Source organism: Pteropus vampyrus, unplaced genomic scaffold, assembly GCF_000151845.1.
Source record: "Pteropus vampyrus isolate Shadow unplaced genomic scaffold, Pvam_2.0 Scaffold67, whole genome shotgun sequence".
NCBI classification, from domain to species: domain Eukaryota; kingdom Metazoa; phylum Chordata; class Mammalia; order Chiroptera; family Pteropodidae; genus Pteropus; species Pteropus vampyrus.
In genome coordinates this window covers 7084501-7098648 of record NW_011888848.1, presented here as the reverse complement: position 1 = coordinate 7098648, position 14148 = coordinate 7084501, and the positions used below count along the sequence as shown (strand labels likewise).

General features: G+C 36.4%; 1 protein-coding gene across 3 annotated transcripts in view; it reads right to left on the bottom strand.

Moving 5' to 3' along the window:
• PPP3CA (protein phosphatase 3 catalytic subunit alpha) overlaps nucleotides 1-14148 on the bottom strand; it is a 310822-nt gene that overhangs the window by 45686 nt on the left and 250988 nt on the right. For all 3 annotated transcript variants that reach the window (XM_023531395.1, XM_011361515.1, XM_023531396.1), the window contains exons 7-8: nucleotides 7103-7180; nucleotides 4654-4748 (exon numbers count right to left, since the gene is read on the bottom strand). In XM_023531395.1, the coding sequence (XP_023387163.1) occupies nucleotides 4654-4748; nucleotides 7103-7180 (173 nt within the window). The remainder of the gene's footprint in view (nucleotides 1-4653; nucleotides 4749-7102; nucleotides 7181-14148) is intronic.

Genomic DNA, 14148 nt, shown 5'->3' with positions numbered 1-14148 from the left:
TTTGTAGTATTTTCCAAATATATTTAAATAATTATAGGTGGAATTATTTATTTGATGTCTACCCTATTACCAAATTATAAACTGCACTAGGGCAAGGACCATGTCTGTCTTGTTTATTTCATATCCTCAGCACCTATATCATGGTGATTGGTATTTAGTAGTTCTCAATAAAGTGTGTTGTATTGGTGAGTGGATGAGGTTGAAGTCATTTTTATGGGTGGGAGGAAGGAGGTAGAAGGAGAAAAGGAAGAAGAGGAAGAAGAAGAACAACAACAATTAACAACAAGAAAAAAGAAGAAGAAGGAGAAGAAATGTTTCATCACCTCATTTCCTTGTGTTTGGTGTACTTGGGTAATAGTAAAATTGCTTTTCCCTTAGGGTTACAGAGTCACAGGAGAAAAACAATTCAAATGTGCAAAGTGCTCTGCAAATGTTTAACTCTGACTGGAAAGGGTATGTGAACTGGTTACGGCAGTAATTTAAAGTGAGACAAACTTTGTGGGTCAATGCTGACAGGGTACTATTGGCCACTATTGATTCCCAGAAAGAAAATGCTTCAATGAATCCCCGTATCAACTGCCAGCCATGTATAAGGCATGCTATTTGGCTTTACAATGTGTATCAAGAAGTCCCTGCTTCAAACTTATCATTATCTGATTAAGAAGTTATAGGAATGGTAACTCTAGGAAAAGCTAACTAGAAAAAAAAGTAAATGATAAGTACAAGGGCAAATGATGGGCACTGGAGTCATTCAGAGAAGGACTAACAACCGAAGTCTTCATGGCAAAGCAAACTGGAGTAGGTCTAGTCCATTTAGAGGTGCAGAGAAGAGACAAATTTTCTAGATGGAAAAAAGTGTGTGGGTAAAGACGTGGAGAAAGGGGAAGCCAAAAGCTGTTCGGGGCAGTGAGCAGAACAATTTGGCTAAAGTAAAAGGTTTATCTAAAGAGAAGTGGAGGGATAGGTCATAAAGGTGTTTTGACCCATGAAGTGAAATTATTACCAAGAAGTTGAGGAGGAATGGTATTCTGCCATGAGCTTCTGCCACTGACATAGCAGCAACATAAAATATTCAATGACAATAATATCTTAATACTGCACAGCATTTTTTTTTCCAAAGCAATTTCATCTATTATTCACACAAAAAAATGTTTTTCTCGTTTTACAGAGATGTCACCACATGCCAATAAATTTAGGTGAGTTAGTTTTTTAATGGCAGCGCTGTGATTCACATGTACAGCTTTTGGTATCTTACAGAAGTGAGCAAGAGCTGTCAGAGTGAGGTAACAGGAGCGAGGAGTGAGTGAGAAGACAGCTGTGTTAAAGCAGGCTGGAGAGGGTAAGGACTGAAGGAATTAACGTGGGCTACACCAAGTGATGGGACACTTACAGTCATAACTTTCTGGAAGCTGCTTTTAATTGCAAACAAGTATGAACTACAAATCAGAACACTTGGACATCTGAACGCGATGTCCTGAAATCAGTACAACCAGTACTGATTTTAAGATGGCAGAATACATTTATTTTTCTCATTCTTTTATTTTGCTGGAGAGCTATTACTGCTGCCTTAATTCACAGATGCTTTAAAAATCAAATCATACTGGAACTACTAGCTTATATAATTCCAGAGGCCTTCATGGTCGTCTAGAATCAAATGGTTCACTCAGAGACTCTTTACTGCTATCCTTCCATTGACTGTTTTAAAGGTGCTTGCAACCCAGTTTTATTGCTCTGCATTTTAAAATTCTCATTAACATTTATTTTATTCAAATACAGTAATCCTCTTGAGCAGTGAATAGCTGACTCCTACTCCCACATACTGTATACAGTGTTAGCATAACAGATTTAAAGTGCTTCAGAAACTTTACACAAAAGCCTTTTGAAATTATGCTCAAAATGAAGAATATATCTTCCTTCTTCCTATCAGTTTATCTTTTTCCCTCTGGAGAACTTTTTCTTTTATGAAAAGGTTCCCAAAATGAAATGTTTCTATCCCCTTCCTGAGAGATTGTGATCTACCCCAAAGGCCAGAGAACACAGTGAAAGAACTATAGAACCTCGAAGATAGCAATGCATTGATACCTGTTTTTTTTTTGTTTTTTTTTTTTGGTTCGCAGCTTGTTAAATCAGAACCTTAGACAAAGAAGCAATGCATGCCTTATGTGGGAAGTAGCTATTGGTCTCAAGCAAAACTGCATTAATTCACAGATGCTTTAAAAATCAAATCATACTGGAACTACTAGCTTACATAATTCCAGAGGCCTTTATGGCCGTCTAGGTCGCCCAGCATGATGATAAATGGAAAAGTTCTAAGTCTATTTTTACGAAGTAAAATCCCAATTTTCTTTCTTTCTTTTTTATTTTAATTGTTAAAAAACTTGTAAGTATAGTACATACTACTTGGTAATTGGTCTCTGTCAATAAAATTACTTATTTGGGCACTTCTCTTCACTAGGTTTTCTTGAAAAAAATTTTAATGCCGTAAAACAATGAAAACCTTAGTATTCATATTTCATATACTTTTGGTAAACAGAATACTTTTGCCAAATAATGGGATCATGGTGGGGCATGTAAGGTGACCTCCAGGTTTTGCATTCCTTGGGGGAACCATAGGAGAACTCTCTGGGACAAGGTAAGAAACCCTTATCCAATCAAAGGGAATTAACTCTTACTGACTTTATACAAAGTCTTCAGGATGGAGATTTTGACTAGAGAAAGAAGTGCTTGCTGCTCAAAAATAAAAAAAAAGTATCAAAAACACTGGTCTTGACTTAATTATTTCCTCTCTCTAAACATATACTAACAATTCTTTAATGTCCAGATCATATTTTACTTTAAATAAGGCTTTCTCTGACCATTTTATTAAATTATCCCTTGATGTGTGTACTTAGTGTTTGACTCTCTTAGTTTATATTTAATCACATTGTGTCTTACCTGTATTTTTTAAATCACTCAAATGTCTTACTTTGTCAACAGGCTTATAAGCACTTGGCTTTCTGAGAACATCTTTTTTTTTTTTTTTTTTTTACTTTGTATGCTTCTTGCCACAGAGTACTAAAGGCAGCATCTCTTTTTTTAGGAAGTAATCAACTAGAAAAGGGGAACGACTGTCCCCTGCCCCCCTGCACCCATTGTTGTGACATAAACTGCACTGTGCCTACTGATAACCATGCTCCATGGCCACAGAGGAAGGCTCACCACAGTCAACATGGTAATCTAAGAGAACGCATGGCTACAGCAAACTCCATCCAGCAGGTGTTGCTCTAGGGTTATGGGGGAGGAGGTTGAGAATCATGCTCTCTGTAAAACAGAGCAGATGTATCTGGGGAGAGGCAAGAATCAGAAGGAGATGTGTGGCAGCACTGCAATTGTACATGGTTTGCCTAGTGGAGCAGGATCCCTAACAGATCCAGAAGGATGGGGCATCAGGGTGCAGCTCTAAGCAGGAGGAGGGAGGAAGTGCTACCTAAGCAGGAAATCAGGACACGGACCAAAGGGAGGTTTACTTTTCACAGGGAACCTGGAATACAAGACTGAAACAAAGGCAACAACCTCTTCATAAGGACAGGGGACACAGAACAGGCGCTTGAGAATCAGGGTGGCCAAGTCCCACTTCAGACCTCAGGACACCAGCCTATGAAAGGAAGCACCTATCACAACTCTCTTAGGCATGGAAATGGCTCTTAATTCCAGGAGTTCAGATTGGTTCTAAAACAAGGCTGCCCTTTCCTGCCTCTCCTGGGCTATATCTCACCTCACATACACTATTCGATTGCTTTTTCTCTGTCTCTATTTCTCTTAATCTCAGACATGCTGCCTATGTACTACTATCCAGACCAATGCAACGAGGGTTAATGGCTTTTTCATATTTTATCACCCATTCTGCCACACTTATAACACTTCTCGTTTGCGAATAGATTACCTTGACGAAAGAAGATAATGTGTCCCTTACTCCTCTTCTCTTCCCTATAGTCAGTAAATAATGCCCTCTTGTTTCCTGGTCTCTCTGAGGCACACAGGTGTGGAGTTTCAGGAAGGAAGTGCAGAATGCCAAACCAGATGAGGGTTTGATCCCAGTTCATCACTATCTGAGTGACCTTGGGCAAGGCAATTAAGCAGAGACTGATTTTGCATATTAAAAGGGGTTGGGGTGGTGATGTTTACTTTGAAATTTAACACAATTTTTTAAAAAAATTAAATGACTATGTACTGTCTTAGCATAGGATCTCATTCATGGTAGGTTCTCAATAGATGCAATTTGAATTGGAGTTTTAAGCTACAGCTTATTTATGTTTTTGTTTTTGTTTTTATTCTTTACATGCATGATTACACTATTCTTATTTAAATCCACATCCTTCTTAAAAAGCACAATTTTGGATTACTGCTAATTATTTCTTTTAAAGCCTGTAATCTACCAGAGCAGTAGCTGTCAACCTTGCTATACATTAGAAGCTCCTGGAGAACAGTTAAAAAAATAATAGCACCCAGGCTCCACCTTTAACTCAGGAGATACAAAATTTACATCAAACAATAAATGAAGAAAGGGAGAAATAATGGTTAAAAATGCTTAATTAAAACCAAACCAAAATCAAACAGCTTGAGAATTATTACACATATTATACAAGACTGCAGGAGGGCTTTAAAACAACTTACCTTTGTTATTGTATACATCTAAGTAATTTGGTGCTGAAAAAATTGTAATTAGAGAAGGGAAGCCTGTTGTTTGGCTTTTCCTGTACATGCGATACCTAAAAACAATAAGTACAAGTTAAAACCAGGCTAGCAAGGGAAAAAGATACCAAATTATCAATTTGGAAATAAAAAATTAAAGTTGTTTTATTATTCAAAGAGAATTCAATTACCTAGCAGTAAAAATTTTCTCTCCAAAGTCTGTTATATACAGACATCAGTTCATTTAAGAGGTGACAATGAAAACAAATAATGATATGTACAATTTCCAAATAAGATTTTCTAAGTTTAGCAGACCTAGGGGAGGGTGGAATTCAGTGAAAAATCAATTCATTTCCATGTGTTCGACAGAGAAGACAGAGGCTCCTTTTTGTACATAGATACCCTGTACCTACCGTGTTTTTCAGAAGTTTGCTGATATTTTTGACATAAAAAGACTAAATAAGCAGAACAATATATAAATCTTTCCCATTAATAACCAGGCTGATTATTCTATTTATTTACAATATTCTGTTAGTTATAAATACCCATTTTGCCAGACTAAGTGATTTGCTTTTCAAAGAAAGTTTGGTTAAATTTATGGGTTTTATGAATTGAAATTGTTTCTACTTTAGAATTTTCTTTATTAGCAATCTCTTGTGTTGTCTGTAGGCCAAAGATTATTGTCTCAGCAGGGTGATATTTAATCAGCAATGAAACACAATATCTGTAAGATTTCTGGAAATAAACCAACAATCCAGTTACTTTTTGTCTACTAGGACAAAATGGAAATCTAGTCCTCAAATAAAAAATACAAGAAACTTTGGCTCTTTTCCACCAAGGTGAAAACATATCTTATGATTTCTAGGTAACAGATTTCAGGAATATTAGTTTAGAAACATTCTTATAAAGCATGAAACAAAATTTTATCATTCCTTGGGTACTCTGTGTCAGTTATTTCTGGCATGTCTAATTTAGCTGGGTTCTAAAGGTGCATCAAATAGTACCTTTAGATAAACAGCCACCTTAAAATTTATAATATTATAAATATTTTGATACTACTTTCCCCCCAAAAATAACCCCTTAAAAATCTTTTAAAATGCAAAAGATTTATTATTTATTTTGCTTATGGGACTGAGTTTTGTTGGGGGTTGGGGGGGGAATCAGAATGTGAAAGATAGTTAACACTTTCAATCCTAGTCCCTTGAATTTATAAACCATGGCTGGCTATGCTTGTGTGACAATAAATAAAAACAAAGAAACTAGATGACATAATTTCAGTTTTCCTTAATGAATCAATCAAGTCATTTTAAACAAACAAACTTGTGAATTTTAATTGATACACTTCACATATTTTCAAATAAACAGATGATTTCTGATCCATAGTGTGATTAAGATAAATCTGCCTAAAATGTTCAGTTGGGACAGTCAGCCAAATAAGCATGGTGACACCACTGCCCTTTAAAAATAAAAGAAATAATCATTTGAGGACCTGACTGGTTGAGTGTATCAACAGATTACTTCAAACATCAGTGGATCCGTTCAAACATAATATTGGATCAGTTTACACCTGTCGATTGATTGCTTGAAGAAAGCTAATTTGAAAGGAACTTAGGATGGGCCTTGACTCAAGATCATCATCACATGGGCTGACTTCAGAATGTAGGCATCTATATTGCCAATTTCAGCACTCGGGGTATAAAAAACTGTTCCTCTTTTTTAGGAAACTCAGAATATAAAGGAATGAGTTTAAGATTTGAAGGCAAACAATGCTTTCAGTGGAGCCTACGGAGAAGGGCATTGAACTTTCAATTCTAAAATTATTCCTATTTCTAATACACCACCAAAGTGAATATCTGACATTTCTTAGTTTTCTAAACCCTTAAAATTTGTCTGTTTTTACAATTTAGCAGATATTACAAAATCATGTTAATACCTTTATTAGCTAGAAGATAGCATTTTCCCCATTATTTAAATGTCTCTGTTTTTGTCCTTTAAAACTCTATAGGGATCAGGAATGATATTCTTTAAACAAGAATACAACATAAAATATCTATTAAATGTTTATGTGTAATTCTCTTTCATACTGCTAACTAAGACTGAAAAGTAGCTGGTAATTTATACACTTCTGGGAGAGTAGTAAGAGCAGGAATTGAAATAAGAGGAAGTGCTCTTACAGTGTTTCCAAAAACCAGGTGAAAATTTACCTGTTCAAGCTAAAAATGAAAAAAATTTTAAATGGGACTTTATAATACATGTGCAGCCATTCATTCTCCAGGACCTTGCCATATCTGTGTCATCAGAAGACAATTTTACAATCGAATTCCTTGAGGGAGAGAACCTGGCAAAAGGGAACCTCCGTGACCCGAGCAGAGTAAGGGAATTATGACATAGGGGCAATGCATGGTTTTTGTAAAATCACAAAACTGCTCACCCTGCATCTTGGGCTTCATGGGCTCGGAGTATAGATAACAAGTTATTGTGCTGTAAGAATTCACAAACAGCTGGGTAACTGCCAGAGACAAAAAGAAAAGAGAAGCACCTATTATGAAATCATCAAAGATAGCACATTTACCAGTAACATCCACCTATGTGATTTAATACAGCATAATCAAACATACATCATTCATGAAACAAGCCTTTTGGCTCTCCAAGGACAGTTTTTCCCCTGTGGCAGAAAAAGCACCTACGGCTGTACTTTTTACATAACCAGAAAGGGCTGGAGGTGTACCAACTGGAAAAAGAACACAGGCCATTATGTAACAACACTAGAAAAGTGTCCACTTGTAGAGAAAATAAATATTATCAAGTCTACATTTAAGTAGAAAGTGAACAGAAGCATAAATATAACATGAGGATAGAATTTAAAACGTAGACCTCAGTTTTTCAAATACAGCAAGCACTATTTGTATTTGGGTGGGTGTGGGAGCCTGAGGGCTCGACAGAGAGGACTGAGTCAGAGAGTGAGTGAGATGATGTCTTCTGGGAAATCAAGTTATCAACTTACTTATGGGTACATTAACTGTTTGTACCATTTAAAACCTAAAGAGAATTATGGAATCCACAAGGTTTTAAAATGTGTACCTCAAATATGATCAACAGAACTTTATCTTAACATGTTTTTATCTTGACAATAAAAATATCAAAATTCAATCAAGATGATACTGTCTGTTAAGAAAGTCTCGAAACCTAAGATGAAAACTTCATTAAAAATAAAATTCAAATTGCAAATTAAACTCTAAAAACCCTTTGCAATCACTTTGTCTCTGTTCTAAGAATTTTTAATGAGATAAATGTATGTCATAAAAATAAATAAGTTTTAGATATTTCAAACCAAGAGACAGCAAACCCATGCTTGCTTTAAACAAACTGCAGATATCCACGAACCTTAACTACATACACCACAGGAAACAATTCAGTAATTATAAAAATAGCACTTTGGGGAAATACTTAATAGTATATACCACTCGAAAAATTTACTGTAAGAGTTGAAAATAGTTTCTATGCTATAGATTTTGTAAGACTTAGCTCATCAACAGGAAAAAAATACCAATAAGATTCCATACCATTTTAGAAATACTGATCGTGAAAAGGATTCAGCTCTCTGGCAAAAGTGAGATCTGAAATTAAAGTCTTTGTGCATGCATGCACATTTGCGTGTGGTGTGTGTGTGTGTGTGTGTACTATGTGTATGTGTTCTCTAGAACACACATTCTAAATGTTCCTCCCCTATCTCTTTCAGTCACTTATAATTTCTTGTGCCCTCATAATGTTTCTTTAAAAAGACTTTCTTGCCTTGCTGTTACCCTGTAAGGCAGAGGTTACTTGTCTAGGTTTGTCACTCTTTTACTCTTGGGAAAATGGCTTGGCTGCTCTTTAAATTTTTTTGTCCTTTAGAAAGAACTTATACTAGTCTCATGAGAACATAATTTTAATATATTTTCTTCATGCTAAGTTTGATACCTTTATGTTTAAGCTAAGTTTTCCTCCATGGAAATATAGATCTGATTTTTAATGGAAATCTGAATATAATAAAATTAACCTAGCAGCATTCTGCTAGGTTAACAGCATCAAGTGGGGAACACTTGTGTTATTTCTTGAAGGAAACAGATTATGAAGAAATCTTTAAAAATGTAAAAGAATACACAAGTCAATACTCAAACTTTCTAAGAATTACAAATATTTTTCTATATAAATTTAGAAAATACTTGAATATCAACTAGACTCCCATCACTGGTAAACTACCTGTGTAGGCTATATTAAAGTTTTAAATTATATTAGGGGAAAAAACTATAATACTTTTTATGATTTTTATTGGAAATGATAAGCCAAAAAGTGTTTAAGCTGAGAAGCGTTAAAAAAGATATATGTAGAATGGCAGAAAAAGAAGAGTTCACAACACTTTACCGCCATGGAGCGAGTTTAAAATTATTTATTCATCAGTAATTTATCAAAGGCTCACTGGTGAATCTGTTCCATTTGCTGGAAGACTGTATTAGGCACAGGGATGGGTGCTATGGTAAGTGTAAGGCGTGGTTACTGTCTTGAGGGTATTTATATTCTAGGTAGAAAAGTAAAATATTTGTTTTAATTAAAAAAACTACTTAAGAATAAAACAGATTTAAGATAAAATAGTACAAGTTTTCTTGAGACAAAATAAAGCAAGAAAGAAGGCATATGGTCTGAGGCAATGTTTTTGCAAAACATCTATCTAGCTTAAGATTTTTTTCCCTCTTCGTTGCACGAATAAGGTAAAGCTTCTGTGTTCTATGCCCGCCAAGGACAAAGAGCCCCTCTTCTTCTAGGCTGATCTGTCCAAATCCTGGCCCATGGCCTTCTGAGCAGAGGTTGGATCTCAACTCTACTCACACTCTCCATGGGCACCCTTGTCAAGTACCCTTGTCTGTATGGGGCAACCTTGGAATGGTTTTGTTTAACCCAGTGGCGTGACATGTCTTAAATCAGACTTGCTGCAAAAACTGGTGAAAGCCCGGGATGCTTTCAGCTTTGCAACTTACCAGCATGTGTGGCTGTGTTTGGGGAAGAGGCTGTTATTCTTTGAAAATGTTTTTTATTGGAACATAATTATTCCTTAAGCACTAGAGAATACATCTTCTCTGCGTAGAAAGGAAGGTGAAAATTTCAATAGAATAATGGAGATCCTTGGATCTGGATCCTTATTTCAATTTCCTGTGTAAACTTTGGAAAATTGTTTAAATTCTTTGTTTAACCTCATATGAATACATTACCTAATTTGTAGAAATGCAGACAAGTATTATTTATTTCATAGGCTTGAGATAAAGATTTAAAAAGTTAGCATTGTATGTAAATTTCCTAGTCCAGTGCCTGACTCAATAGTAGACACTTCACAAATCTTAATTTTCTCTCTACCATGGAGTGGAAGAAAGAATGCAGCACAGAATGGTGAATCGGTAACCCCGGATTCTGTAAGTAACCGCTGTGTTTATTAGTTGTTAGTTGTGTTAGATCTTAGAGGCAATGGTGTGCAGGGATTACTAGCTAGGAAGGGGTTAGAATGCCACAAAGACAGGGAGAGGGACAGGAAGTGGACCGAGCATGAACAAAGGTAAAGAAGGTAGAAAGGACAAAAAAGAGAAATGGTGGAAAAACTGTCTTGGCACTAAAGAAAACACCTATTATCAGGCACATTCTGTTTATTCTCTTATTTTTGTTTCTTGCAATATTAAACTATATTTTGGACTTTGATTTGCATCTCTCAGATTTCAGGCTCTTTAATGACGATATAGCCAGGGCATTATCAAAATACCTTTTTATGCTTTTATGCCCTTACACACTTTCTCTGAATATCGTTTCCTTCCAGAAAGGCCTACTCTTCTGCCAAGACTTAGCTAAATTATCACCTGTAAACCTTTCCCTTCAAACCTACCTCACTTTTAAGTGTACACATTTGCTTCATCCACCATGTTCCCGAAACATATGAATCCGATACATCACCTGTCATGTTGTTGTGCAAATTGTTTATACCTCTGCTCTCCAGTAATAATATATGCCTTAAGAGGTGAACACTGTTTTGTCTTCACACTCTAAACTTTTATCAGCCATTTGCCAGCTTATTGAAGCTCAAATTCAATTGCTGGAGTAGCCTCAACAGGGGCAATTAAGCAGGTAAGAGATGCCAAGGGTTTCTTTCTCTCATCAGCTTCAGCAAAACAGAAGCAGGGAGCTTGCAATTCCTGGTCAAGGGACCCAGAGGAAGCCTCCGCCCTCTCCTCTCGCAGTCCAGTGGTACAGAGGACTCTGCCCAATGCTCAGCTCCCCCTCTGCTTCCTGGGGCCTGGCAATGGGAACTCAGCCCTGGGGTGTCCTGGCTTGGCCCAGATACTGTCAGGCTTTTCTGTTCCGAGGACTTGCTGTATTTTTTTCTTTGCCCCAGGGTTCTTCAATTAATTTCATTTTACCCAGCACAGATCAAGTCTGATAGGGCTCTAACTCTTCCTGCCAGAACTTTACCAGAGCTTAAGTTTTCACTTGCACCTGGCTGCCGGCTGCCACAAGGGCGGGGGCCAATTTTTATTTAAGGGACACTTTTCACTGAAGTGGAACGTCTATACAGAAGCTGCACAAATCATAAGATTAAAAATCGATGACCTTTCACAAAGTGAGTATCCTGTAATTAACAATCAGATCAAGATACAGAATGTTACCTAAACCCCCCAAAAGTCTTCATATCTCCTCCGAGTCACTATCACCTCCTAAGGGAAACCACCATCCTGGCTTCTAACTATAGATTAGCTTCTCTAACACTGAACTCTTATTTCAATGGAATCAGATACTCTTTGTTTCTGGCTTCTTCTGTTCATCATCATACTTGTGACATTCATCCATGTTGTTATGTGCAGTTTTTGTTAAATCATTCTCATTTGCTGTGTTTAGTTGTACAAATATACTATAATTTATTATTCATTCTACTAGTTGGATATTTGGGTTGTTTCCATTTCTTGGATATTATGAATACTGCTGCTGTGAACAATCTTGTATATGTCTTTCAGTACACATTTGTACACATTTCTAGTGGATATAGAAATAGAAGCAGAGCAGCTTAGTTATATGAATGTTCAGCTTTAGAGTATACTGAAGTTGCTAACTGTAATCTAGGATTAGAAGTAAAATGAGACCATTTGCATGGTCATCTTTCTAGAATTCTCAGTGTTATCTCCCCTCATATTTTCATAAATGCCATTTCCTTGCCTGCAAGAGCCTTCTCCAATGACTGGTTGGATATATTCTACTCATCCTTTAAAATTCAGGTCTAATAACACTTCCACTATGAGTAGTCCCTTACACTCTGATTCATCCCTATTTGAGTTAGGTCCTTCAGCTGTGTGTGTGTGTGTGTGTGTGTGTGTGTGTGTGTGAGAGAGAGAGAGAGAGAGAGAGAGAGAGAGAGAGAGAGAGAGAGAGAGAGAGAACCTCTACATTTATCGCAGCACTAAACACCTTGCGTTTTGTCAATTTCTGCTTATTGGTCTCTGTCACTAGACTGTTATTTCCTTGAAAACAGAGACTCTGAGTATCTATAAAACCTCGCAGAAAGCATATATATAGTATGTGCTCAGTTAATGTCTGTTAAAAATTGAATGAGTAAATGAATTCAAAAGGATACCCATGAATGGAACAATACGAATTGAGGAGAGAGGTGAGAAGGATGCTGTGCAATCAGGTATGATTTCAACAGACCAAGAATGAAAGTCTTGAACTTAAGAGTGAGAGGAAGGGAAGGCAGGATGGTCTAGATGCTGGTGATATTATAAAGAAAGGGTCAATAAGATGAGATGGCCGACGGGTGGTGATTGCAATGCAAGAAGAAAAAGGAAAGATATTTGCTAGTCTACATGACTGGAAGAATGAACTGTTAATAGAAACAGAAAAATCAGGAGAAATTTCTAGTGAGGATTAAGCAGATGAGAAAGTAAATAAGCTTTATTCAGGCAAGGTGAATTTAGGTTAAGGTGACAAAGGAACATCTTAGATAAAAAAATTCCAGCACACAACTAGAAAGAGAGAATTCAAGCTCAGGAAAGATAAAGAGATGAAGGGGCTAGAGGTAGATCTGTAATCAAATCGCAGAGGTTGACAGTTTACAGCGAAGCTAAGGGAATAGTTGCGGTTCCTTGGAAAATGTAAAGAACACAATGTCAGAAACAGGAGGAGAGCCAAGAAAGAGAAAGCAGAAGAGGCAGGGATCTTTCTGATAAGTCTCAGGAGGATCACGATACATGAAAAAGGAGGAACCAGAGGATTTCCAGGTGGAAGGGGTTGGTGAGAGTCACCTGCAGAAGAGAAGTGGGGCAGCCTATGAATAGAAGAACGGCTGCTGATCTGTGATTGAGACCAGTAATTATTTGAGTGAGCTTCAATTTGCAACTTCAAAAACACATTTAAAATGACTGTTAAGATGTTCCTCCAATCTCATAGCTTAGAGGAACTTTAGATGCCTGATTTAACTCACTTCTTTTGAAGAAGCTAAATCTAGAACGTAAAGCTTAACGTGATTCATCCAAGGCAGAAGTACAAACTGACAACCCAAACATCTAATCCAGCTGATAGTTTTTGTTTAGACTACATGAAAATGAAAAATTTGCCTCCAATTTCTCATGATCCTCATTAATCTTTATTATCTAACATTTTGTCTGCTTCAAGTATCTCAACTACCTGCCTCAAAATTATATGCATTTGTGTATGCAAACTCTAGTCTGAGGTTATAAAGATAATGGTAGCACTTGAGCCAAAATAGTATTCTTATGGATTCTTTCCTCTCTGTCACATTGCCCATTTTCTATAACTCATGAACATCATTAATACATTCTTACTGATGCATTTTTCTGTATAACTTAATTTTACTTAAATCATAGCCCAGGCAATACATTAGATCGTGCTTAGGATGTCAAGGCAAATTAATATGCAAATTTAATATAAACATGTAAACTATAACTGGGAGTTGTGGATCAAAATAAGTGACAATAATTCAAACAGGTAATTGTCACTAAGTTTCTGTACCCATTTTCTTGTTCCTTTGTGCCCCTCCAGGTCAGCTTTATAAACTACAAAGAAGAGAACGCCTTGACACCTTCAAGATGGCACTAAAAACAAAGGATCTAAAAGCTCTAGGAGAATAAAAAGAGTCATATTCCCTTCCTTAGATAAAACATAATACAGACTGCTTTGCCCTTAGTCAGAGTATAGGCTGTGGATTTAGATATTCAGCATGTGTCATGGGTAAAGATCATTATCTATTAACAACCTCTAATGAGAGGAGTTAAATAATCATTTTGTTGAGAACAAAAGTGTGAAAACACGCATAATCTTCTAATTATCGAGTTGATGGCCTTTATCTCTGATGTAAACACATCTGTGTCTATATTCACAAAAGAAAAATATCATAACTTTATGTAAGTTTAGTACAAGACTTTATTTAGAGTATGATTTATCTGAACAGCT